The 25,747-nt window shown below is 44.3% G+C and overlaps 3 protein-coding genes across 4 annotated transcripts in view; 2 read left to right on the top strand and 1 right to left on the bottom strand.

Moving 5' to 3' along the window:
* CEP44 (centrosomal protein 44) overlaps positions 1–25,747 on the top strand; it is a 494,127-nt gene that overhangs the window by 64,100 nt on the left and 404,280 nt on the right. The window lies entirely within an intron of this gene.
* Positions 4,233–6,614, bottom strand: HMGB2 (high mobility group box 2). 2 transcript variants are annotated; one of them, XM_079307518.1, is made up of 5 exons: positions 6,486–6,614; positions 5,828–5,998; positions 5,515–5,660; positions 5,247–5,421; positions 4,233–4,771 (listed from the first exon to the last, which is right to left on the bottom strand). In XM_079307518.1, exons 2-5 carry the CDS (start codon positions 5,975–5,977, stop codon positions 4,616–4,618), a joined length of 627 nt encoding a protein of 208 aa, XP_079163644.1. In that variant the 5' UTR covers positions 5,978–5,998; positions 6,486–6,614; the 3' UTR covers positions 4,233–4,615. The 2 variants fall into 2 exon arrangements, with proteins under 2 accessions (XP_079163644.1, XP_079163645.1); XM_079307519.1 differs by having other exon boundaries at positions 6,408–6,563.
* Positions 18,641–24,846, top strand: SAP30 (Sin3A associated protein 30). Its single transcript, XM_079305708.1, has 4 exons — positions 18,641–19,242; positions 20,388–20,510; positions 23,087–23,185; positions 24,514–24,846. Exons 1-4 carry the CDS (start codon positions 18,940–18,942, stop codon positions 24,634–24,636), a joined length of 648 nt encoding a protein of 215 aa, XP_079161834.1. The 5' UTR covers positions 18,641–18,939; the 3' UTR covers positions 24,637–24,846.

Below are 25,747 nucleotides of genomic sequence, written 5' to 3'. Positions count from 1 at the left end.
GGCAAGTGAAGTGGGATCAGCAACCATCACCACCACAGCAAATAGTCCATCACTGAACAATACGTACTAGGTTATGTACCAATATTATAGACCAGATGCCTATGATACACTGTTATGAATAAGTTCAATACATCATTGGCTAATCAAAGGTAAAACTATTTAATTTATTTTCTGATTTTCTGTCCACATTTGCAACTTCATTAGTGTTCTAGGAGTTTTAAAGCCTATCTGTACTGAAGTCAATTCCCAGATCTGTGGTTGTTCTAATCAAGACACACACACACATATATGCATATTTACAATTTTACAGACAATAGGTTTAGCTTTGGAAAAGTAAGACCAGCTTTGTAAATAGGCAAAAGAAAACCTTATATTCCTCTAGGGAAATGATAAGAAAATACTGAGTATGTGTTTTGTTTGTAACTTTTTTACCTGATAATGCCTAACATGCTATTTGCTTTTCTAGAAATCATTGTCTTCACTGAATTGTCTGTTAAAGCTCAGGTATCTCCTCCAGACTAATGTAATATTACCCCATATTGCCTATAAGTTGAATGTTAGGTGTGCTTTTTCCCCTTCACATGTGATACCTATTAACATGTAATACAATTTGTACTAACACTGTATTTCACCTGCTGGTTTTACTGTTCTGTCACTTCAGGCTGCAGGCTGGCTTTGCACATCTTCACTGTTAGCTCTTGTTATTCATGCAAGATCTTCCATGGTGACTTATTTCTTTCATGAGAAGCAGGCCAGAAAAGCTCAAGTAGACTAAAACTAAAAACTACCTGATCTCCTTTACATTAAAATTTGCAGGTTTCTTCAAAGAATAGTTACAGCTCTATGGAACAGGATATACTCCTGTGAAACCACAAGTTCTATTTAGCCATTTGTCCAGCAACTCTCAGCTGTGCTGTGGCTCCTACCAACTTTTCATGTGGACATTACTGGTCTGAAGCTCTCTGCATCTCCACAGAATGTTTTCTAAAAATTAGTGTCGTATTTGTGACCTTCCTTTCATCTAGCACTTAAGACAGTTTTAAGTGAAAAAAATATAAAGTACAGTTCAGAGTTCAGCCATTTCATCACTTGAATTTCCTTAGAACTCTTGGATGAATACCATCTGTCCTGTCATTTTGTTTCAAGTTCTTTTACACTTGGATTTGAGACAGATGCTTCACCATGCCTCTTCCATTAAAAAATTTTGTCATGAAAACTGCCCAAAAGTCCTCTACAAGGTTAAAAAAGTTTTTTTTCCCTAGGCATTGCTACTGTATCATGAGCATCCATTGTCCCTAGGACAGTTTTGCAGCCATTTTGGTTCTTTGGATGGACACACCTTAATTTTCTTCCTGGTAGCTGGTACAGTGCTGGGTACTGGATTTAGGGGGAGGATAATGCTGGTGGCACACTGATGATTTAGTTGTCACTGAGCAGTGTTTACACTTAGTCAAGGACCTTTCAGCTTCTCGTGCTGCCCTGAGAGGGAGGAGGCTGTGTCTGCACAAGAAGCTGGCAGGGGACAGAGCTAGGACAGGTGATCCCACCACTGACTAAAGGGATATTCAATGCCATAAGAGTCAGCATGTAACTAGGTGAAAGCTGGCTGAAGGATACTCTTTGGAAACTGGCTGGGCATGATTTGGTTGTTTTCCATTTTCATCACTTGCTTTATTTCTCTTTTTGTGATTTCCTTTTTAGTATAATTTATTCATTTATTGTTATTTTATTTCAGTTATGAAGCTGCTTCCATCTCAAGGCATGAGTTTACTTTTACCATTTCCATTGTCTCTCCCATCCCACCATTTGGGGGAGCGAGTGGCTGTGTGGGGCTTGGTTGCTGGTTGGAGTTCAGACAGATGTGTTTGAAAGTTATTAGGCTGTTTTCTCATGTTGCTCCAATGCTCTTTTGCTTTGCCACATGTAGCTGTGTCTGGCCTGTTGTGTGGCAGGTTTTTTTGGCTTACTGGTTTAGAAATAACTTGAACTTTCTAAAAATTGCTTTCCTACATTTGTTATTCTCTCAACCTTCCTCTTTATCCACCTCAGACTTATTTTTTTGTGGTCTTTTGGTCTGCTTTACCGTGTGGGATGTCTTTATGCTGGATGTCTAGTGAGAGTTCTCCCCAGTGCCTGCAACCATTTGGGGCATCCCTTTTAGTTTTGATTTTAGGCCTCCAAGTTCACCTCCAGTGAGTTATTTTATAAGTCTATCCATATTGAACACTGACATGAAACTAATTTAGCTTTTCTGCTATGGCCTTATCTTTACTGAACATTCCCCTTACACTTTCATAACTTACTAGTCCTTTCCTGAAAGTGCTCACAGATGGGCATTACCTGAACTCCCTGACCTATCATACTTTTTGAAGCTTAATTTGAAAGCAGTAATTTTAATGTAGTCTCTTCCATTTGCCTTTATATTGAACATCCTTCTTAGCAAAAGGACAAAGTATGTTTGGGTTTTTTTAAAAATATTGATTATCTTTAGTCATGACATCATTCTCAGTTGATAGATCAGCCTGATGCAGAGCTTTTGCTCGAAACTTGTAAGGACACCTGAAGGATTATATTTTATTTCAATTTTTTAAAAAAATCATCAAATTAGTCAATTCGCTCTGACTTTACTCCTCCACAGCAGAAAATTTAAATAATCTTATCAGAAAGACTTCATGAAGCATCACTGTTCTGCCCAGGGAAAGAATGTTAGAAGTGAGAGGATATGATGGTGCATTTCTACAGGAAAGTCTGAGCGGGATGTGGTAACAAGATCAGCCTGTACACACTATAACAGGGAATTGCCTCAGATGGAAGAATTTTTTGAGTTAAGGATACAGGTGCTGTAGGTCTGCAAATTCTACAGCAAAAAAAATGCTCTTGAGCACTGGAGGTGCTGTGCACAGAACCACTGCCTCTGACTTGTAGTTTATGCCTGTGGCTTCATGAAATCTGAGGCAGGAAAAAGGAGCCATTGATCTCACCTGTGCCGAGTTATCTCTGGCAGGTCCAACAAGTAAAACAGCAGCTAATCCTTCTGATGATACTTAAGTATCTCAGGGGCACAGTGGGGAGGAAAAAGCAGCTCTGGGTTTCTAAGGCTGTCAGAGATCAACACCTGCTCCAGTATAAAAATGTTTGAATTGCCTTTACATTTACTTAATTTCCATGCTTACAAGAATATACAGTGTTTTTTAAGTCTCTTGTTTCAGAAAGTGCTATGTTATCTTTGACCTACCCAGTGACATTTAGCATAGTAAAATCCTGAAAACACTTTTTATCTTGCACATACTACAATGATGGGACACAAACTGACTTCATAAGCTAATGGACAATAGGGAGGCATTTTAAACAAAATCTTGGAAGCCTGCCCTTTATATTACTTAATTTTTGAGACATTACACATTTCAGGGCTGGGCTTTCAAGGGCTAATAAAAGTTATTTCCTGGTATTTAGCTCAACAAATTAAACTTAAGCTATTTAGTTTAGCTGCAGGATGTCCAATTTCCCAGTTGAAAATATAGCTAGGTATCTAGATTTAAACCTTTATATATACTAAAGTAAAATAAAAAGTGGAAGCCAAGAAATAGTATAACTGGTGACACTTACAACCACCAACAGGAGTGTATCAGGAGCACTTGTTCTTTACAAATTCCTTCTCTTTCTGCAGGAATCTACTGGCATATGTGGGGATAACATTCCAACACTTTTCATGCTGTTCCGCAAGCTGTGTATTTTATGAGAAGCCACTAATACTGGAGCCAGGGGGAGAGGGAAGGAGTATCAACACCTGGGAAGACATGTCTCTAACCACATCTGTCTTGCAGTCAAGGCCAGTGACCCTGAGCTCTGGAAGGGGAAGTTCCAAACATTCACTCATTATCAGCTACTATGCCAAAACAAAGACCTGTGCTTCAGCAGTTTGAGGAAAGATAATCCAGGAGTAATTTCCCAAGAACTTCACTACTTAAGAGATTCATTTTTCACCCACAAGGTAACACAGGCGAGTGCTACTGCAAGGAAAGCATCAGTTTTAACTAATGGTGCTGGATGTGGCAGAGGAAATCAGTTAAAGGGGTTGAAGTGGCAGCAAAAGCTCCACGAGTCAGTGCCTGAGGGACTTGCCAGTTCTGCAGTAACAGCAAGAGCCCAAGAACACTGCATGTTCCCACACGGGATTCCAGCATTCTGGGGGTGCCCAGCCGCTCAGAAACATCATGAACACAAAAAGAATAATGTACAACATTTTATTACAAAACTGTTAAAAAAGTAATACAATGCAACAAAATACTACAAAATATAAGATCAGCTATTAAGCTACCTTTGTTTTACTTAGCTGAAAAGAAACACCTGGCTATCAGTCACTGAATTTCAATAAAACCATTAAATATGCAGAAACAGCAGAAACATTCAACAACTGTTTTGTTCCAAACCGAACTGTAGCAGCCCTTGGCTACTGCTTACATTACAAACTGAAGTCTCCCTACAAAGAACCACATTACTTATACACAATTCTGTACAGATTTTTATACTGAAGCTAACAATGAGCTGCACTTGAGTTCACATTCTTAGCAAAATATTGGATTCTGAGCATAAATCTTTACAGCAGGACATTCATTTATTCTTCATCCTCATCTTCTTCTTCCTCTTCCTCCTCCTCTTCCTCTTCATCTTCCTCCTCCTCTGGTTCTGCTTTCTTCTTAGATCCTGCAGGCCTACCTGGGCCCTTTTTCCCTACATCACCCTTGCTCTTGGCACGATATGCTGCAATATCCTGCAAAAAAAATGCTGTTAAGTTGCTAGCAACAGAACACTGAAGACAAATTTGTACTGCTTTGGTATTTCAACACTACTGCACTACATGTACAGTGCATAAAAAAAGCAGAATTTCCACTTTGGGATTCTCATGCTTAAATCTTTGAAGCAAAAGAACGTGCGATGCAGACAGCTTTAAGAATTTTATGACCACTGTGCTTTGGAGTCTGACTACATTTTATTTTAGCAAGCAGATGACCTGCTTTCTGGTAGTAAGGCATCCTACTGGTAAAATCTCTAGACATGCAAAACCCACATCCAGGTTCACTGTAAGGGTTCCAGATACCTGCCCTGCCACAACTTTCCATGTCTTCTAAAGCCTGACAGGGATTGACATAAGCACTAAGAATTATAAGCCCCATGTAATTTGGGTGAAAGACACCCAAAGTCAGATATTTACAGTGAGCTCCACAACTTTATTACATTTACTGTACCTTTTCATACTTCTCCTTTAGTTTGGCAGCCTTCTGTTCATATGGCTGTTTATCTTTGGCCGACTGCTCGGACCACATTTCACCTAATTTCTTTGCTGTATCTCCAATAGACAAGCCAGGGTGCTCATTTTTGATTTTCGGACGGTGTTCAGAACAGAAAAGGAAGAATGCAGATCTACATCGAGAGACAGTGATTAAAGTTAAGTATCAAGCTATTAGAACTAATACTTTTTTCTGTGTGGGAGGAGGGAATCATAGAAACACTCACGGTGGTCTTTTAGGAGCGTTGGGGTCCTTTTTCTTTCCCTTCTTCTCGCCTTTGGGAGGAACATAGTTTTTCATCTCCCTGTCATAACGAGCTTTGTCTCCTTTAGCCATTTCTTCAAACTTTCCTTTTTCCTTGCTTGACATTGTCTGTGGACAGACGGAGGGGAAAGAAGAGTCGGGATGAGATAAAGCAGCTACTGACCCACTAACGCCTAAGCAGCAGCTGCTACCAGGGATCTTTTCCCAGCAGCCCGGAGCAGGGGCGGGGGCCGGCCCGGCGAGGGCTCAGCACGGCTCGGCCCGGCCCCGCTCACCTTCCACCGCTCCGAGCACTTCCGCGAGAACTCGGCGAAGTTGACGGACGAGTCCGGGTGCTTCTTCTTGTGCTCCTCGCGGCACGTCTGCACGAAATAGGCGTACGAGGACATCTTGCCCCGCGGCTTATTGGGGTCGCCTTTGCCCATGGTGAGGTCGGCGGCGGGTCCCTGCGGAGGAGAGGCGGCGTGAGGCGGGGCCGCCCCTCAGGCCGTTCCCGCCCCTCGCCCGCCGGCGCCTTCCCGCCCCAGCCCCGCCCCGCCATTCCCCTCAGCCCGCGCCCCCCGCCGCGGCCGCGGCACCTCCCGCCGCCAGCGCCTCTCTCGCCCCCCGCGGCGGCTGCGGCGGGCAGCCCGCCCGGCCCCGCCGCCGTGCCCCAGCCCGCCCCGCCGGGGCTGGAGCCACCGCCACCGCCGGCCCCACCCGCCCTCCAGGAATCCTCCCCTCAGCGCCGGGCGCGCCGCCCGCCGCGGGAGCCCTTCGCTGCCTGTGCGCGCAGCACCGCCGCCGGCGTGCGCTCCTTCCCGCTCTCCCTCCGTCCCTCCCGGGGCGCTCATGCCCGCGGGTGCGCGGCCTTACCTGGCTGAGCGGAGCGGGTGGCGCGGGGCTCTGCTCCCTCAGGTGCTGCTGCCGAATGGTGCCCGGCCGCGCACTTACCGCCTCTTGTTTTCCGCGGCACTGCCCGCCACAGCAACCCGACCCGCGGCACCCGAGAGCCCGCCCCCCGCCGCAGCCTATTGGCTGCCGCGCCGGTTCAAACTGCCCGAAGCCCCGCCCCTTGGCGCGGAGGCCGGGCGGGATTGGCTGCCTGCCGTTCTGACGTCAGCTGCCGAGCTACTCCCGGGCTAGGTCGAGCGCGAGGGGGTCGTTGGCGCTCATACCCGTTGGAACCGGTTGGGGTGAGGAGGGCGGGGGCGGGGCTCAGCGGAGCGCGCTGGGCGGTGATTGGGGGAGAGGAACGGTTTAAAACCCGCGGGGGCCCCCGCCATTGGCCGGCGGGGCTGCGGCCGCTCTGATTGGGCGGAGCGCGGGGGCTGCAGCGTGGTTTAAAAATACAAAGGGAGCGGGGCCGGCAGCGCCGGGCTGCGTGTGCTGGGAGCGCGGTCAGCTCTGCCTGCCCCAGCTCGGGGGCGGCCGGGGCAGCAGCGGCGCCGCCCCCTCCCTCCCAAACCTCCCTACTTCCCTCTCTCCGTCCTTCCCTCCGTGGGGCGGGGGCCTGGCGGGCTGTAAAACTGGCCTGGAAGTGCCGGGCCCCGCGAAGGAGAGTGTCGGGTTAGTGGCGGTCCCCGGGCAGGGAGAGCTGCCGCTCCTCTCCCGGCTGGAGGGGGCTGGAGCAGCCGGGGCTGCCCGTGAGGCGGGTTCCGCAGTGGCGGGCTGAGGAGGGAAGGTGCCGGCTCTGCGAGCTCGCTGCTCTGTACAGTGCCAGCTGCAGCGCTGGAAAGAAAGCCTGCGACCCAGTCCCGGTGGAACTGAGAACTTAATGCAAACCATGCCTGTGGTTTGCATTAATGTTATCAAGTGTACCGCTAGCAGCAAATCTGGCCCTTTGGGTTTGGGGAGAAAACTGAACTTTCCATACAGTCACACTGCGATGTGACCCCAGACTAGGGGATGCTGGTTTTATTCTGTCTGATTATTTTCATCCAATTCTCTACTTCTTCTTAGTGAGCTGAGTAGTTTCTAACACTCTTGTTTTTTTCAGGCGTAGTTCATAGCCCTGGAGAAAAGCTTTGTTTACTGAAGATGTGATGCCTTCAGTAGAGTTTTAATCGTGTTAACCTCCCTCAATGGTAAGAAAAAGCAAATCTCTAAGCTATGTGAGAGCAAAGAGTAGCTGCAGGTGTGAGAGTGGGCAATGTCTTTATCTCCAATCTCCCCCGTTCAGAGTTGCTCAGTTACCAGGTACAGTTCTTCAAGCTTTTCTTTCCCTTCTGACAAGTACAGGTTCATGTGGAACAGTTCACTAATGTGATAGTAAATCTCCTTTATCCCTATTTCATTTTAAGCTTTGTGTGTTTGCCCAAACTGCAACTCTAAAAGCCAAAATCCAGTACAGAAGAGGGTAACTGGGAGGTAAATTGACAGAGCAACCCACAGACATGCATTTGCTCTGCAGATGTCAAAGCATTCACAAGCCAGTTATCCAAAATCTTGTATCAGTTCACTTATGTGGCTATTACTCTTGATAGTGTTTAGCATACAAATAAAGCATAGCCTTCCTTACCTCCCAGAATAAACATTTGCATGGAGAATGTGTCATGTTCTGGTTTGGGCTTGTTATTACTGTATTCCACTGCTTCTCTGTAGCAAATCAGTGTTCTCAGTTCTATGGTACTGAGTTCTACGCAGGTCTGTGTATCCACTTGGCAGAGAGTTGTTTTGTCATGTGTTTTAAAAATGCCTTTACTTCATATTTTACATGGAAAGCACTGTTTTGTTCGATGAGTTAAGCTCCCAGATGGGTCACTCTTACTTTGTGGTAAACCACCTCTGTAACACAGTTTCTTGTGTTTTCTAGTTAATAAAGCAATTCTGTAAGAGATGGTAGAATTTTACAACACTGATGTGAATTGTAGTACATCCATTGGTATCTGTAGTGTAAAAGCATTCCTCACTTGCCAGACTGACCTAGATACTGTCTGTCAGTTATTGGGGTGGGGGGGGAAGCTTTAGATAAGTTTTTTTAACATTTTCACTCTTTTAACATTAATACATCATGTTTATGGAAAAAAAAATTACTTTAGAACAGTCTTTGGAAACTTTATGATGTAATTGCAGTAAGATTTCCACTGTTGCATCTGTTTTTATATCTGCTCTAACAATATGAAGAGAATTATTGCAGAAAACCAGGTGAGGTGAGAAAGTATAGTTATTGCTATGGTAAAAAATGAGATCTGCCTTTCAAATTATTTAATAAAATGTTTTAAGAAAGAGATTAGGATCTCTACATTTTCTTACCTGGAAAAGAAAGCTTTTGTACACTTTCCTAGATCCAGTGTGTTACATCGTGCTGTCTCATACAACGCAGGGCCCATAAGATCAACCAAAGAGTTGTTCTCCTTAACATCTGTCTGTCATCCAACAAGGAAGGATTGAGGATTTTCCATGCTTGAACATGATACTGGAAGCTTCCCACAGCAGTGCCAATGCTGAAAACCCCACACAAGAATGCTGATGTTAGGAACTTGTCATTCCCAAAGCCGTGCCTTCCTCCAGCACCCTCGTGCCTGGAAAAGTGCTTCTCTGCTTCCACAATAAGCTGTCACTGTTTTTCATTGAGTCACACTGTTCCTTTTCAGACAAAATCACAATTTCTGTCTGCAGAGATTCAGTCACTGTTACTCTTCTGAAGCAGTGATCAATGCAGTATTGACTTTGGTCGGTATGCGTGGTTAATTTATTAACCACATGTGCATGACAGTTGTGGGGAACAAGCATAAACTCCTGGAGTTTGCTTCAGTGTGAATAATTCTGCTCATGAAATGACTCTTAGGTTTTTATAGCTCCCTGGCTTTGAGCCCTTCTGAGTTTCTAATCTGCCCCACAATTTGGGGTGCTATTGTTAACTCGGTTTAATCCTCAGTAAACTGCAATGCTGGATAGAAGGCAGAGAAAAGACCAGATGGGTGAGACCAAGTTACAGAGCTGAGAAATGGATTTAAACAAAAGTATCCCACAGACAACAAAAATCTGTGAGTGACACTGCTTTCTGTCATATTGTATCTCTTGGCTGCTGTGGGCTGCTTCTAGAGCTTTTCTGGATAGTGGTGTCAGTGTGGACAAAGCAAGGGAAGAAAGGAACAAAGGCCTTTTATTTGAATTAAATCATCAGTGAATATGTTACAACAGATACTGTTCAGCTGAGGAGATTGCAAACTGCACTTGCATGGCCTTAACTCTGACCAGACTTTCATTCTGGTGTAAGTGTACTTATCTAGTGATGCTGTCAGTTTTAATTCAGTCAGCTGGACAAGGAAGCTCTACTGTCCCTTCCCAGAAAATCTCCTACTAGCCAAAATCCTGTATGGAATATGCCTTAATGTAGCCTAATGGCAGTAAAATTCTGCTTTGGAAAGTTATCACTCTTGATGGATAGGCAGTTTCTTCTTCTGGACCTGAAAAGTCAGTGGATGAATAAGGAAAGTGAGGTAAAACTGCTCTCGGTTTTAATCAAACCAAACTTTGCTAATAGGAATGGAAGATGTTGAAAGCAAGCAAATTTAGCTTTAATCAGCAGTTCTTTTTGTTACAGAAAAAAAAGATTAAAATTCAAGACACAAAAAGCATTTAAGTAGGTCACTGCTTTCAAAACCCTTTTAATGTGACTTATGAAGTCTACAGACAGCAACAATGTTTGAGGCCTATTTTTTGGGAGCATCTCTCACTAGATATATGGTGAGAGGTTTAGAGTGAAAAGCAAAAATCAAAACTATTTAAGCTACTGATTACCTAAATTCAACACAAAACTTATTTTGTTGTAGTGGTCCAGTTATAAGCAGTTATTTTATAAGCAGTTATTATAGCTGCTGCTGCCTAAAAGTTTACAAAACTGGTATTTCTGTCAATATCTTAAAGAATTGCACTTAGTGTATTAGAAGTTCCCCAATTTTTGTGGTGTTGTATAACATGTAAATAATATGTATGTTGTAAAAATGAAATATATTTACCCTTTAAACATTAGGGATTTATTATGCAGGCCATTGCAAAGCCTGCATAACCAGTTAAGCAGCTCATAGGCAAATGCAGCTGTGTTAGCTACACCAGGCTGGGTTAGTCTGAAAGCTCAGGAGCTTAATTTGTCTTTGTGCTGTGTACCCAGTGCCTAAAACAAAGGCAGCCTGCATGAGACACTATCTGGGACAGCTGCAGAGCAAAGGCTGAAACTGCAGTGGTCATATGTCAAGAAATAAATACAACAAACCTCTTCTGGTACTAACACAGATAATATTAGGAACAACAGCAATTCCTGATCACAATAATTCTTACCTGAACTTTTTCAGTCTTAATTTGACAGTAACTTTATTGCATTGAATTTATAAGCCTTATACTTTTTTGAAAAGTACTTTTGCTTTTCTATTCACCTGGCTTTCATTCACTTTCTTGTTTACATTCAAAGTAATACTCATGCAACATTTTACCCTCAAGATATTAAAACATTTTCTTTGTTTTGCTATACTGCTTTTTACAGGTATGAGAAGAAAGCAGAAATTTCTCTTTATATATTAAATAGTTTCTACAGGCAGCTTTAAGGGGCTCAAAAATGCCTTTATTAGCCCTTATTTACAGTAAGAATATGGTTTAAATGGGTAAAAAAAGTTTCTTTTCTTCTCTCCTCTCCTCACTCCCAAACTCTTCCACTGTTGGTGAGCATTGGTACTTTGCCTGAAACATATACACAACTTACTTCTAAGAAATTAAATTTAACTGCTAGTAAAATTGTTCTGTCTTTTGTGAATTGCGAACTTTTTTTCTCCTTCTAGGCTGTAAGGCAAAGGGTTGGACTGCCTCTGGCCCTAGAGGTGTGACATGCAGTGAGATCCAAAAAGGCTGTAGTCACAGTCCAGCTTCTGATTAGTCATGTTTGACACTAGCTGCTGGTGCTTGCTGCTGCCAAAATGAAGCACATGTCAACCCGTGGTGACTTACAAACACTGATACATTTCTACAGAACAAACCAGAATGCTTTGTTTGTACCTTTGTCCAGTCAGAGGGACTGTTTCCTTCTGTGCTCATGTGGGCTAGAAACTTAAAATGCGGCTGAACCTGACAGTAGAATGAATCTTTTTCCTATGTCACTGCAGCTCTAAAGTCTCCTGGGAAAGAGAAATAGTGGGAGCTGACAAGGCTCTCCAAGAGGAAGCAGCCAGCAGAGATAAGCAGGTCTGGCTGGTAACAACCAGGTAAGCACTGTGATCTTCATCAACACACTGGTCTTTGTCTTGCATCCAGGTAGTGGAAAGGCTCAAATTTACTTCAATGGGTCTCATTAAACTGAAATGTAAACTCGAGTGTTGGTCGTGTGGCACACATCTTGTGCCGTTGTTAATGTAAACATTGTTGGGAGAATAATTTATTTTGTTACTTCTGGCAGCTAGTGCCGTGATGTGTCACAAATGACCACAGGATACATAGGTGATCTGAGACGAGAAAGAAAATGCTCATGAAGTTTTGAAAATGTTCATTGAATCATCAGTCTCATTTTCACGGGATTTTCTAGCAACTGGTGATAAAAATGTATTGTTTCCTTACAGCACCCCATTGCATACCCTACTCTATGCTGCTAAAGCTCTTTACAGTAACAGGGGAGGTTGTTTCACAGCTATTGTGCTACTAGAAAATGCATCTGTGGGTAATACCAGTCAAAAGCTAATACTTCTACTCCAGAGCCCCAATTTTTATGGGGAAAAAAAAAACCCCACCCAAAAAACCCTTGAAGTATGATAATAAACCTGTGGGCCAATGGTTAATCCTCATCATTTAGTGTGAAAGTGTATGAAGTTAAGTAGAAGCTCTCCCTAAGTACGGGCAGGGATAAGCACCTGCTGGGAATGGAAAAGAATCAGGGAGCAGCATTTGAAGAAATAAACACAGAAATTTCAAGTTGTTCCCTGTCAAATATAGATCTGCTTATTCAAAATTATGAAGAAACTAAATAGCACCCCAAAACATGTCTCTTCCAGTTTTTAAAAGTTGAAAAACAGAAGCATCCATATCTGTAAACTCTCAACTCCAGTGTAAGCCTCTAAGAGAGAAACCACCTTGATGAATATACTCCAGTTCTAAGGCTTGATCATGTTGTGAAATTTTTATATTGCTACACTTTATACTACTAATTAGCATTTAAATTATCTTAAATTATTGTAATATGTACAAATGCTAAAAGCAGAAAACTTATTCTCATCTTCTAGTAGTTAAGGTTTACTTTGTTCAGATATGATTCATTTTTTAAGAGATTTTCATTATATAATTAGAAACACAGATAATCAAACAACAAAGAAGTGAAAGTGATGAGGTAAAATATCTGTATTATTATTTTCCCAATTCTGATGTAATTCACAAGATGATGTAAAATCCTGCTCCAGCAGTCACTTCTGGAGAGAGGTAAGGATTTTTTTAGTGCCTGTGAATAGCTGTAATAGGGAAGTTTGGTCTCATTTGTGGTGTTTATAAAGTTAATAAATATTAACAACCAGATACCTGGATAAAGAAGAAAACTAAAACACCAACTTCTAAGCTGATATTTGTTTAAAACCTTTAATGGTGAAACTGGAGGTGAGGGTCTCTCTCTGTAGTTCTGCAGTTTAGGGTATGTCTCTCAGCAGAGTCAGACATACCTTCACAACTGCAAGGGCTAGAAGCTTTACCAGTATGAAAGCTGAGACTCCAAGATTATCTTTCAAGTAAAGATGTTTAGATTTGAGAGCATTTAAGATGAACAGCAGTATCTAATAAAGAAGCAATGCTTCTGGTCAGCTGCTGTGTATTGAATGTGAATAAAAGCAGTAGGTACTATTCAAACATAGGAATCTAGTACATTCTACCTGGTGGCCATTTTGGTGACAAACTCTGCAAAACATTTTATCTGATCCTCTTCCCATAATATTTCTGAGTTAAAGGTTTATTGTCAAGTAATATCAGCAAAAGCCAGCTGCAGTTCAGAACCATTGTTATGCTTGAGTTTGTTGGAGTATGAGCCTATCTATATCTTTTACCCAGAAAGAGCTCCTCAGGAGGTTGGGAAAGCATTTAAATCCCAAATGCATGTGTATTTTATTAATTTTTATAGAAGTGTCTGCATTAGTATCAGACTGTTTTGTTTTTACTAAGGGAATCCAAGTGTCTAACTGATGGTTTGGTAGAAGATGTGTTCACCTGCTCCCAAGAGGCACTTAAAACCTGCTGCTAACTTCAACCAGAGCTAGGTCAGACCTAGAGATGGTTATAACTGCAATGCAAAGACAAGGGCACTCCAAGAGGCATTAGGGCTATTTCCTATTTTCCTTTCTGTAAAACGAATCTGTACCAGAAGGGGACACAATGGTGTAACAGAGCCCTGTAGTTTCCAGGATCCTCTGATAAAACTGTGAAGACAGTGTAGCATGTGCTGTACAAAGCAAGAGGCTAAAAGCATTGTCAAATCTCTATTTCTATAACAAGAAAACAGCAGCTGGCAAAATGCAAGACTGTAGCACAAAGAATATACAGTGCTTTTTGTGGTCTCAGGAGTGCATTAGAGACCAGCAAAATTTACTGAAAAGATATGACAATTTATCTTACAGGAAAAAAAAATCTGAGCAAGTGTTTTATTTCATTTCAAGGGATTGAAAAATAATTCTTAAGCCATATACTACACTGATCTTTACTAGTAGTTAAATTTTTACTGCATTACACAAAACCTGTGGAGGTGATACTTTTCCACAATACGTTCCAGATAGCTGCTTTACATTTCTGAACAGTATGAGTGATGATTTAGTGGGGTCTCTTTCTAACTGTGGGATCTCATATAATGTGAAACAAAATGTTAATCAAAGCAACCTGCATGAACAAGAGATCAGTGACTGTGAAACAAGCAGATGGAGGAGCACTTGGGCTGAGTGGAGGCTTCTGAGGAGGAGGAGGAGGAGGAGGAGGGGTTTTGAAACTGAGGGGTACCAAAGGCAAAACTGCAGGTTGGCTCCTCTGGTTTTGTGTGGTCATGGTGTTTGAGCTCTCTCTCCTAATTTCTTCACTGTTGAAGTCCAGCAAGGAACAATTTGTCAAGGACATTTAACGAAGAATATAACACAATTTTTGCACATTATAACGATGCCTTCTACCAGAAGATCCTTTGATGCTTCCTGTAACTAATGGCTTGTTGTGAAAGACAATTTGCACAAACCATTAAGGGGATTGTATTACAAAACTTTAAAGCTTTTACAGTTTATCATTATGGGTTTATCAGTTTTAAACCAAAATTATTCTTAACATAAAATGCGTAGTTTTGGATCTTCTTTACAGCTTTAAATATTTTAAATCTGCTTTAAATCTATCTGTGTTATATACAGTCTTTCATTCATCTTGAGTTTCCATTGTACAAGGCCGAGTACTTAAAAGACTGGCTTCAGCTGGATTCAGACCTGGAAATAATTTTGGTTAAAGTTTGTTTTTTTTTTTTTTCTATTACTGCACTTCTTGAACCACATACAATAAGTTCTATGTGCATTAATGCAGATAAGGCTTTGCTATACAATTAATTATCTGAAATTGTATTTTAACTATCCTAGCCTAAAACATGTAAAGAAGCAAAAAAAAAATGCTGTCTGTAGGCAAGTCCCAATATTCCTATGCTTTGGATCTATGCTTTAACAAATTTGGATAATAAATTGGGAGCAGAGCAACAGGCAGTAGCAGGTTATGTAGTGCTGTAGTGGGAAATGAAAATGAGATATTAAGAAAATCAGGAAAAAAAGAAGAAAACAATAAAAAGAATAGCACTTGTTTCTGATAAGGAAGGAGAGACTTGTCATTGTCCAAGAATACTATCGAGTAAGTTGCTTTTTTATTAAAAGCACCAGGGTGTGTGGTGAAATTTGCAGAATTTTTCAAGTGTTTTAAAGGAATCTTTTTTCACTGAAGTAGTTACAGTACATAAAAAATAAAACGCGTATTTGCTGAGAAAAATGTATACCAATAGTTTTCCTTATTCCTTTTGCTGACAGAGTAATTTCAGGTGCTGAACACAAGTGCACTAATGTACTCTTGGACTTTAAGTGAATGGTACTTGCTGGGGAAGGGTATCATCCTCCCCAGCTGAACTTTATGCCATGGAAATGCATACAAAGTTGCAAGCCACATTTATCTTCCAGGATTGATTACTAGCAATGGATATGCAATGTGCTTGCAATACATCCAAGGTGATGTATCTGATTATAATTCTTCTCTCTCCAATTACAAAACACGTCAATCAAAAGCTAACAGGAGCTGGGACATATGGCATCTCAGAGAAGCACAAGCTGCTGTGTTCCCACCTGTGCCTGGCCTGCCTCAGTGCCAGGAGGGGCCACTCAGTCCCACTGACTTCAGAGTCTGGGAGCTGTGAATTCAGAATTTTTGGGATGCCATAGTTCCTGCTCTTTCTGCATGTCACTTCCAAGTCATCCATGCTGTGTTCTTGGCACCCCCAAGGGATATAGATTACTGCAGCCTTCTGTACTACCCAGCTCTGCTGTGAGCACTAGTGACATGTCATGTACAGGGTAGTTGGAGCTGCTGTCTCCTTTGAACTGATTTAATTTTTGAAGTTTAAACCATATATAGTTGCAGTGCTGCATGTTTTTATGTTTATTTAAAATATAATGTTACATGTTTCATTTATATCCAAATACTTATGGTAGCCCATACTAGAGTTTATGTTAAAAGATCCTAATTTTAGACAACATACTCCACAACGATTTTTTTTTTTATTATTTTATTTCACGTAGCCCAACTTCATACCAAATGAGGTGGCCATTCCCAGTCCCATGGTCCTGCCCTTCTACTGCACCATCCTGTGTGCATCCTGCAACTGAGCAGTGATGCAGATCAGGATTAAATCTAAGTGATTTTTCTTGTTGCTAGTCTAGTTGTAACCCGATAGAGTTTGCTGTGCAGCCACAGAGTGTTTTTATGGGCACAAAGAAGCACAGGGCACAGGTGTGAAAATGTGCAGCTTTACAGCAGAAGCAGAACTATCTAAGTCCCACGACTCTCTTATCATGACCTAATCATGAAACTATGATACTACTTTACTTGAAATTATGCTTATAAATTAGCAACTTGGCAAGCACGGCTGGGTAACATAATCAGGCTTTTAACTGCTCCCAAACTGTTCCCAAACAAAGAGGATCAGAAACATTTAAAATGCACAAGTGATCTTTCCATCAAACCAAACAACAGCAGCCAGACCCAGATTGACACATTTTATGCTCACAGTAAGGTCAAATCCATCTGAAAAAAAAACCCAAAGGGACCTCAAAAGACATTGTCCAAGAGCCTAGAAATTGCTATTCATGACCCAGATTTCCACTGAAGAATTCCTGGAACTTACCCTTGTCCCACTTTTCCCAGACCATTCTCAAATTTTGAGGTGTGCTATGATTGTTATTGTGTTTTTTGTTCTTTTTTATGTTAACGTGATTACAGTTTTCGAAAGTTTGAAATCACAAACTTAAAAAGCGAGTTAAACCTTTGCTGCTTGAGATTGCTCAGCAGCGGAGTGTGGAATTAAACCGAGGCATTATACAGACTTCAGCTTGGCAGATAACAAAGCAGAGTTCGGTATTTTTCCCAACTCTCATATTCCCCTCACTAATCACTGAAACGTGCCTCGTGGATAGCTGCTGCGACTTTATGCTCAGCTCAGCTTCAGTTACTGTATCCTTCATTCAATTGCGACAGTGGGACCTACCCTTATTCTCTAATACCAGGTTACGCAATCAGATTAAGGAGCCATCTGCAGCACAAACTGAAACTGCTCTATAATCGTGTTCCCGGCTCACGCAGAACTTTGGCTTACGCAGGATCTGTGTCTCCTTGAATTATTCACCAGCCTCCCTGCTACTCCTCTCCTTCTTCAAGCTGGAAGCGCGCAGCAAGCGATACGGTCAAATATTTCAGCGATTAAATCATTGGGCTTTGAGCACGCTCAGCTCAGATGCCGTTTCTGAGATTTAAAGGAATAGTTGCGGTAGTTCAAAGGGAAAGCAAAAACCTCTCCCTTCCTTGCGCTCCTTTGAATGCGCTTGAAAGGACAGTAGATCAGAGCTTGCTGCTTTTGCCACTCTGCTGTCAACAGCCGAATTGTTAAATGATTTAATGCTAACGCATCTCTTATATAGCTTTATAAAGCCTCAAAACTAAAAATACCTGCGTTTGTCAAGTATTTTCAGTGTCTATTTTACCTAGTCGTGTGCACAGCAAGGTCTTGGTACATCATTAGCGAAAATAATTCTGCGTTCTCGAGTCTCTTCAGCTGTTACGATCACTTTTACTAACAAAAAGTCCTTTTAAATGACAAAACTGAAAACTCGCGCTGTTAAATCGCCTTTGTCTTCAGAGGGGTTTGCCACAGGAACGCAGGACGGAGCGCTGACTGCGTGTGCTGTAAAAGCAGCTCTAACAAAGGCCGGAGCCGCGTTTGTTTTCTGCCGAGAACGCAGAGCCGGCGGCTCCCGGGGAGCAGGCGGAGGGGCAGCGCGCCGGGACAGAGCCCGGCCGGACGGAGAGCTGCCGGCCATGGCCGACAGCAAGCGGGAGAGAAAGGAGGCAGCGAAGCAGGGAGGGGAGAGGCCAAGGCGGAAGGCAGGAGACAGGCTATGCGAAACGAGCAGCCCGAGCAGTGCCGGCTTCGGCTAAAACCCCAGAGCGAGAACAAGTGACCGGGGGAGCTGCTGCGGCACGGCGAGGCGGAGGCGGCCGGCCCGCTGGGAGCGCGGGTACACGCCCGGCCGGGCCAGCGGCAGCCCGACCCACGACACCCTCCGCGGCCGCCCTGTCACACCCGACCGCGGAGCCGCCGGGGAGGCGCGGGAAGGGGGGAAAGAGAGGCTGATGCGCGGGGCTTCTTAAAGGTGGGCTGAGCCGCTGCCGCCGCTCCCGCACGGCGGGCCCGGCCTCCAGGCAGGAGGGAGAGGGAGCGCAGCGAAACAAGAAGCGGCTGCCGCAACGCATCCCGCATCCCGGCTCCCGCCGCCGCGCGGGGCCCCGGGCGCTGCGGGCCGGGCAGGAACTGCGGCTCCCGTGGGGCCGCGCGCGCAGCCGGCATGCGCGGCGGGCGGGGCGGGGCGGGGCGGCGGGCAGGTTGCTGTTGTTACATAGGAAACAGCTGAAGAGTCTCCACATGACAGGGGGGGAAGGAGGAAGTGGGGTGGCCCGCGGGGCTCCGCCGCCGCTCCGGTAGTCGCGGGGTTCGGCTGGCGGCGTGAGCCCATTCCACACCGCGCGGGCTGACCGCCCTCGAGGGCGGACTTGCGTCCCGGCGCCGCCGCTGAAGGCAGGCAGGCAGGGAGCGGGGAGCCTCCCGCCGGGCCGCGGCGCCGCGCCGGGGAAGTTTGGTGCGGACGGGATCCCGCCGGCCGCGGCGGTGGCGCCGGGTATGAACGGCTTCGCCCCCGAGGAGGTGCCCCAGCGCGGGGCAGAGCCCGCCGCCGCGGCGGTGCTGGGCGGCGCGGGCTCCGCCGTGGAGGTGCCGCCGGCGCCGCCGGGGCTGGGTCCGGGTCCGGCCGCCGCCGCGGGCTCGGCGGGCGGCGGGTGCGCGGGCGGCCCCGGGGCCGGGCAGCTGTGCTGCCTGCGGGAGGAGGGCGAGCGATGCGGCCGCGCCGCCGGCAACGCCAGCTTCAGCAAGCGCATCCAGAAGAGCATTTCGCAGAAGAAGGTGAAGATCGAGCTGGACAAGAGCGTAAGTCTGAGAGGAGAGGACGCGGCGGGGCGGGCGGACAAAAGCGGCCGGTAGGTCGCTGCGTCTATGTCTTAGTTGCTTGGGGGACTTTTAACCAAGTTTAGCGGGGGAGGAGGGGTGTTTGTCGGCGGGGAAGTGTTCGTTCCCCCTTCCCACCTCTCTTCCGTAGCACAGCCGAGTTTGGCTGGCGCGGCAGGAGCGCCGCTCGAAAATCCCTGCGGGCGGGGGGCAGCGCCCGCCTCTGCTGCCCGCTCCTGGGGTCCCCTCTAGCCCCAAGAGCCGGGGCACCGACCGCGTGTGCCCCCCATAGCCGGAGCGGGCTGAGCGCGGCCGGGGAGCGGAGCGGAGCCGGCATGGCTCCCGGCGCGCTAGTTTGTGTGTGTTGCTGGCGAGGGCCGCGCTCGCCGCCCCGCCTCGTGTTGCAGCGCCGCACGTCTCTCTCCCGTGCCGCTTTATCTTCCGCTCGGCGGCCATCGGGCCCCGCTCGGCGCGGCTCGGCTCGGCCGGGCGGGGCGGGGGCCGCCGCGTTCCAGCGCCCGGGAGCCGGAGAGCGCCCGCCCCTGCGGAGGGCAAGGCGGCTGCGGCGTGGGGCGGCCGGGCGAGCCCCGAGGGAGCCCGGGCCGGCTCTGCAGCCCTGGCGCTGACCCGCTCTCTTCTGCCCTGAAAGCATGGGAGCTGGGCATTCCGCGCTGGAACGCGTCGGGATCGCCCAAAGCGCGCAGATCCCCATCGAGGGCAAACTTGTTAGAAAGAAAGAAAGTAAAAATAAGTGTTGCGTGACCACGCCGGGTAGCGGAAGTAAAACAAGGAGGGGAGGATATAGCTGGGGAAATGAGAGGCGTCTCGTAGCCCTGCGGAGAACAACTGGGAGCTTGTGTGTGCGTGCTGGCCGGAGGGCGGGCGGGCTGTGTGGCGGCTCCGCAGCCTGGCGCTGCTGCATCGGCCCCGCGCAGCGTTCCGCGGCTCAGCCCGCGCTCGGGGCTGCAGCGCAGCGCTCTCTCCGCTTACAAGCAGCCACTAGAAAAGCTTCCCCAGCGCAGCCGGTGTGGCTGTGAGTGCTTAAGGGTTGTCTGTCTACGTGCACGCTGTAGTCTGGGAGATGCACTACGTGGGTTTGACTGGAACACGCCGTTTTATCCTTCTAGGCAAGGCATCTGTACATTTGTGACTTCCACAAAAATTTAATTCAGAGTGTGAGAAATAGAAGGAAGAGGAAAGGCAGCGATGATGATGGTGACTCACCAGTGCAAGACATCGACACTCCAGAGGTAGCTAAACAGTTGATTTTTTTTTTTTTTCCCCGAGTTGTTGTGTTAAGCTTCTTTATGATACTGAGTTTGCATCAACACCACTCTCCCAATTTTACAGCTTACCTTACATTGTGGGTGGGGGGAGATTCTTGATTTGCACTGTGCTTAATATAATAGAATTTAACTGAATTTTGTGGCACTTGTTATGATTAAATGGTGCAGAGTGCAATAAACAAGAGTCTGATGGTTCTCTCAGCAATCTGCTGTTTTCAGCATCCTCTCCTGCTTAGTGCTTTGCCACATACCGTAGAACTCTTATCTTTTGCAGGAGCCTACAACCTGAATAGAATTTCACACAGTGCTTGGGATATAAGTGCTTCTCTGTCCTGTCCCTCCAAACCTTTCTTTTGTGCTAAATGTATTGCAGATGGCTCTTGGCAATTAGTCCATTGCCTTAGTCACTTTAAACACTGAGAGTTTAATGATGGTGGCTTTGTTTCTGCCCCTCTGGGGGGTAAAGAGCCATTTGGGGAGCTCTGCTATCAAGGAGTGGAGAGAAATACGGTCTCTTTTCAACCTGTTTTCTCCACTAGGCACCAGTGAAATCTGACCCATTGAAATAAGGGAACTAAAGCGTTCAACCTTTTTCGTAGTGTAATGGGTTGGTCTTGAACATAAGGCTCCCTTTTTCTTACACGTGCTCTGGGTTATTTCTGCTACAGCGTTGCTTAGCAGGTGCTCTGCAGTGTGTTAATTTTGAGCAGAGGCTGTTATGCCTTCGGTCCCTTCTGAGAGGGATTGTGAAAACATTCTTCAGGAATTGCTCTGTAAGTGTTAATTTAATGGCATCCTTATGGTCAGCATCTGCAGATAACAGCAAGTAAGTGAGGAAACTTTGAGCAGGAATCTGCCTTTAGGCACGAGGCTCCAGTCTGAAGGTTCTGGCTAAGAGGATTTTAGGAGATTGAAAGTAGTTTGAGGCTGGGTGGTGTTGTCTGTCTGTTAAATATCTGAGATTGTTTCTTGGAAAGTTCTATCTAAAGCTAGTGCTGTGAATGACTTCAGGTAGCTCTCTGACACTGTGTAATTGCAGCTCTCCTGGAAGCCTATTTTGTTTTCTTATGCCAGGATTATAAAACATGTCACAACTGATGGATAACTCCAGAACAAGAAAACAAGCTTGTTTTTCTTAACCGTATTACTACAAAAAAGAAAACTGGGCACAGTTTTTGAGGAGTGTCAGCTGGCTGTTTGGGCAAGGGCAGTACTTTCATTCCTTGTAATTACTGTATGCCTTAGATACTTGTTTGCCCTTGACCAACTTTGTTTTCAATTATTACTGAGTTTGCTAAGGAAAAAAAGTATCATTCTTCTGAAGAGTTGTAAGGCTCTCCTGCTTCCATCTCAGCCATGACCATCTTTACTGATTGGAAATTATTTCTACAGGAGGAAAAGAAACTCCTGCAGTACTGGTAGCTTCTGGGGCTTGGTGAAAAGCTGCTGCTCCTCCTTGGCGTGATGCTGCAAGGGTGGTGTCTCCACTGTGACTTGGGAAGTGGAATTCAATGCCATGTAAACTTTAGAAACACCAAAGGATACCATCCTTTATCATGCAATGCAGCCTCACTTCGAGTCTGGCCATGTTGCCAAGTGTGCAGTAGCACTGCTGTTTTAAGTGTTCTGCAGTGAGGCTGTTAAATGAATTTAAAGCACAAGTAAATGCCTTCATCCATCTTTAATGCAGTGAATTTGGAGGCTACTATTGTAATTGAACTGACCTAATAGTATTTCTCATTCAGCCTGCTTTCTGAGCTCGCTCTCCCACTCAGTCACCTGATTAAGCTCTCTCAGGTTGTCAGGGAGGATGGGAGGGTAAGCTGTTGCTGGGAGAAGTGACTGATCAGAGTACATAGGGATCAAAACTGAGTACTGGATTAAGGCTGTGTATCCCTGAGAAGACTGTGTAATTCTCTCCACTGTTGACTGACACTGACAAGGGGTTATGGACATTTATGTCCATGTACATAACTCCTGCATTTTGCTTGTGTAGCAGGGATACATTTGGAGAGCAAGAACAGTTATTTTCTTTTCTCACCTCAAGCAAGAGTGCTTGTGATCTAGACTTTGTCCTGATTCTAATTTGTGCTTTCATGGTGCAGATGTGCTGTGTCTTGTATGTAACCTGCATAAGATTCAATGGCAGAAATCACAATATAGGGGCCTCCTTTGAATCAGTATCTTCATAGATGTTACATGAAAGTTGCTGTCGGGCTTTGTGTTGCCATACTGGAACTGGGAAGCAAATGAAAAACCCAGAATGGACTAATGTACAATTGTGAGTTGGTAACACTGTCCACAGCTAAAGGGAGGTAGAGGCATGCTCAGTAACAAAACACTCTTAAACTGAGCTGGGCTATTTTCCTTTCTCCTGGAAGGTTTGTTTTTTGTCCAAATGACATCTGCTGAGCTGACTGTTTACACTCGCGTATCTGTCAGTTTCCAAAATGTTTTTGCGAGGCAAACTATTAATGACTGATTTTTTTTTTCCAGTTGTATTAGATTGTTTTCTTCCCCTTCCCCCTCTTTTCTTCTAGGTCGATTTATATCAGTTACAAGTAAACACACTTCGAAGGTACAAAAGACACTTCAAGCTACAGACCAGACCGGGACTTAACAAAGCACAGCTTGTTGAAGTATGTATGAGTGTTTCCCATAATAGAAAATGCAACTTGCTGTGGCATGTGGTTTTCTATGCACTGTGATCCTTGCATAAAGTGCCTATATAATCTGGATTTTAAGAGAACAAAAGGGAGCTGCTTATCTAGCTTCCTTCATTGGCCACAGTTCCTGAGCCAAGTAAATCAAAAGTAAAAGCTCTTTCCAGAGGGACTCTTAACTTCCAAAATGAGTGTGTGCTGCTTAAAAACAGAGTGTTTAGCTGGAACAGTAATATCTTCATGCTCCTGAATATCCTAGAATCATGGATTTGTTCTGTCTGTGCATCAGTCACAGCTTCTCCTGAAATGTCCTGCTGAAAAGAACTAGAAACTGAAAGGTGTCAGTGAAGTTCTGGTGAGGTTCAGACTTTGCTTTAAAAAGCTAGTTACTGCAATCATCAGTTTCTGTATATGTAAAGTCCAGAAACATGAAAAAACATACTTCTATTGGTAATTCCTTCTGCTAAAACCACTGAATCTGCTATCAGAAAACTGCAATTTTGTGGAATTTACTGTTTGTAAAAGTGCTGAAGCTACATGTCATTACAGCTGTATGTTAGCATCTTTGCTTCACACGAGTGCAATTTTAAAGGAATTCTTCAGAGCTGCATAGGTACAGTCACAGCATATTGATGTAAATAAGTGGAAGAGCTGGTGATCTTAACAGGAAGGTATAGCTACTTATTTTTCACTTTTGTGCAGTGATACATTCAGCTGTATTTAAGTGCAGACACTGTTTTCATCTTTCCATAATCTATGCGAATTAAAAGCAAGACTCTAAAAGTCTTGAGTATTCTCAGGGCTGAACTGTAAAAGATTAGTCATGCTGCCACTAAGTGTAAGAATGCAAAATCAGTCTTCCATTTTCTTATATGTAGGTTAGCTCTTGAATTAGCAGGACTGTGATTTGGAAAAGCACAAGCAGTTTTTGTTCTGCAAAGCTGGTGTTTCAAGGGATCTGCTTTAGCTACATGGGCACCTAAATGGTACTTGCACTAGGCTATTCCAGTGTTGCATGGTGTGCATGGGCAAAGCTGCTTCTGCCACATGGTTGATTTGACTGACCTGCAGGTATTTGTGAGCCATGGCCACAGAGCTTCCTTAATATATAGTACATTTGATCCCTTGTAATCTGTCCTAACATACCATGGACACTGCTCTAGCTGTTACTGAAAGACTTCTGAAGAGAGGCAACATTTCCTTTTTTTCTAAGCTTCTTTTAAGCTTTAATGTAGTATGTTTAAATTTGAATCTTAAGTGTTTGCATGTAAGAGTGATTATTTATTTGCATTCTTCCTTTATAGATAATTGGCTGCCATTTTAGGACAATTCCAGTGAATGAAAAGGACACCTTAACATACTTCATCTACTCAGTGAAGAATGACAAGAACAAACCAGATCTAAAGATGGATAGTGGGGTTCATTAGGCAGAAAAGGTTGGGACTGAGACTCAGATTGCAAATCAAAAGACTGAGATTTTGTTGATATGCAAAAGCTTTCTTTGTAACTTTTTCTCCTGAGAGAGTTTGTCTTTTATTTTTCATAACCTTGCTCATTTGTCTGAAAACCATCTCTTATGAAACAAACTTCCTCAGCAAAAGTATTTTAAATAAATATCACTGATATTGTTGCTCAAATGGGTGTGTCTGTAATTTTAATGGGTTGGACTTGATCCTGACAGGTCCCATCCAGCTCAGCATATTCTGTGATACTTGTACCTAATAGTTAAGCTTTGATGAACTATGTAATAATATTAAAATATTTTTCACTTAAAATGTGCCAAGGATAAATTTATAAATGTACCTCAAGTGCTCAGATGCAATGCCTTTAAAAAAAAAAAGCTGTAGCAGACCTGGTAATAGGTTCTTTTTCCTAAGGTAAAAGGCTTTAAGTGTCAGTTCTGTTCTTAGCTGGGCAGAAATGGCTGAATAGCACTTTTTATTTTTTCCCCTTTGGAAACAAGAATTGGAGGATTTTCTGATTTGTTTATTTATTTTGTCAATGCTGAGATATGTGCTTCCAAGCACTGAGGCCTTCCTGCTCCTGTATTAAAATGGAAAAAATGCAGCTCTGGAATCTCAAAGCTGTAAGTACAGATGAAGAGACTGCTGCAGCTTACTGTGCTGAGAAATCCTCTGACTTGGTAAGAAATCCTTTACCTGCTGACTTCTCCATTTGTCTGCATGGACTGCTGCTAAGAACTTAATTGGAGAGTGAGAGTCAAGCCTGTGTGGAGTCAGTACAGTCTCTTCTAACAGGCACACTGTTTCTTTTTTGTTGCATGGGTTAGCTCAGGCCTGTTTAAAAGGACAGCTCCCTCTCAATAAACCCCAAATTTATGGTACTTATGGAAAATTATATCCAAGAATACTTAGGCTTTTAATTGATTGTCTTTGAAAATTCTGATGTTGAAGATGGTATTATGAATGACTTCTTGTATTGTCAATTAATGTGCCAATTTAAATGTGTGGTGTATGGAATATAATTTCTGCTTAAAGCTGTGCACATAGGATGAATAAAAAGCTAAGGGAAAATAGT

The sequence above is a fragment of the Erithacus rubecula genome (genome assembly GCF_903797595.1).
Source record: "Erithacus rubecula genome assembly, chromosome: 5".
Lineage (NCBI taxonomy): Eukaryota > Metazoa > Chordata > Aves > Passeriformes > Muscicapidae > Erithacus > Erithacus rubecula.
This window is presented reverse-complemented; position numbering and strand designations above follow the sequence as displayed.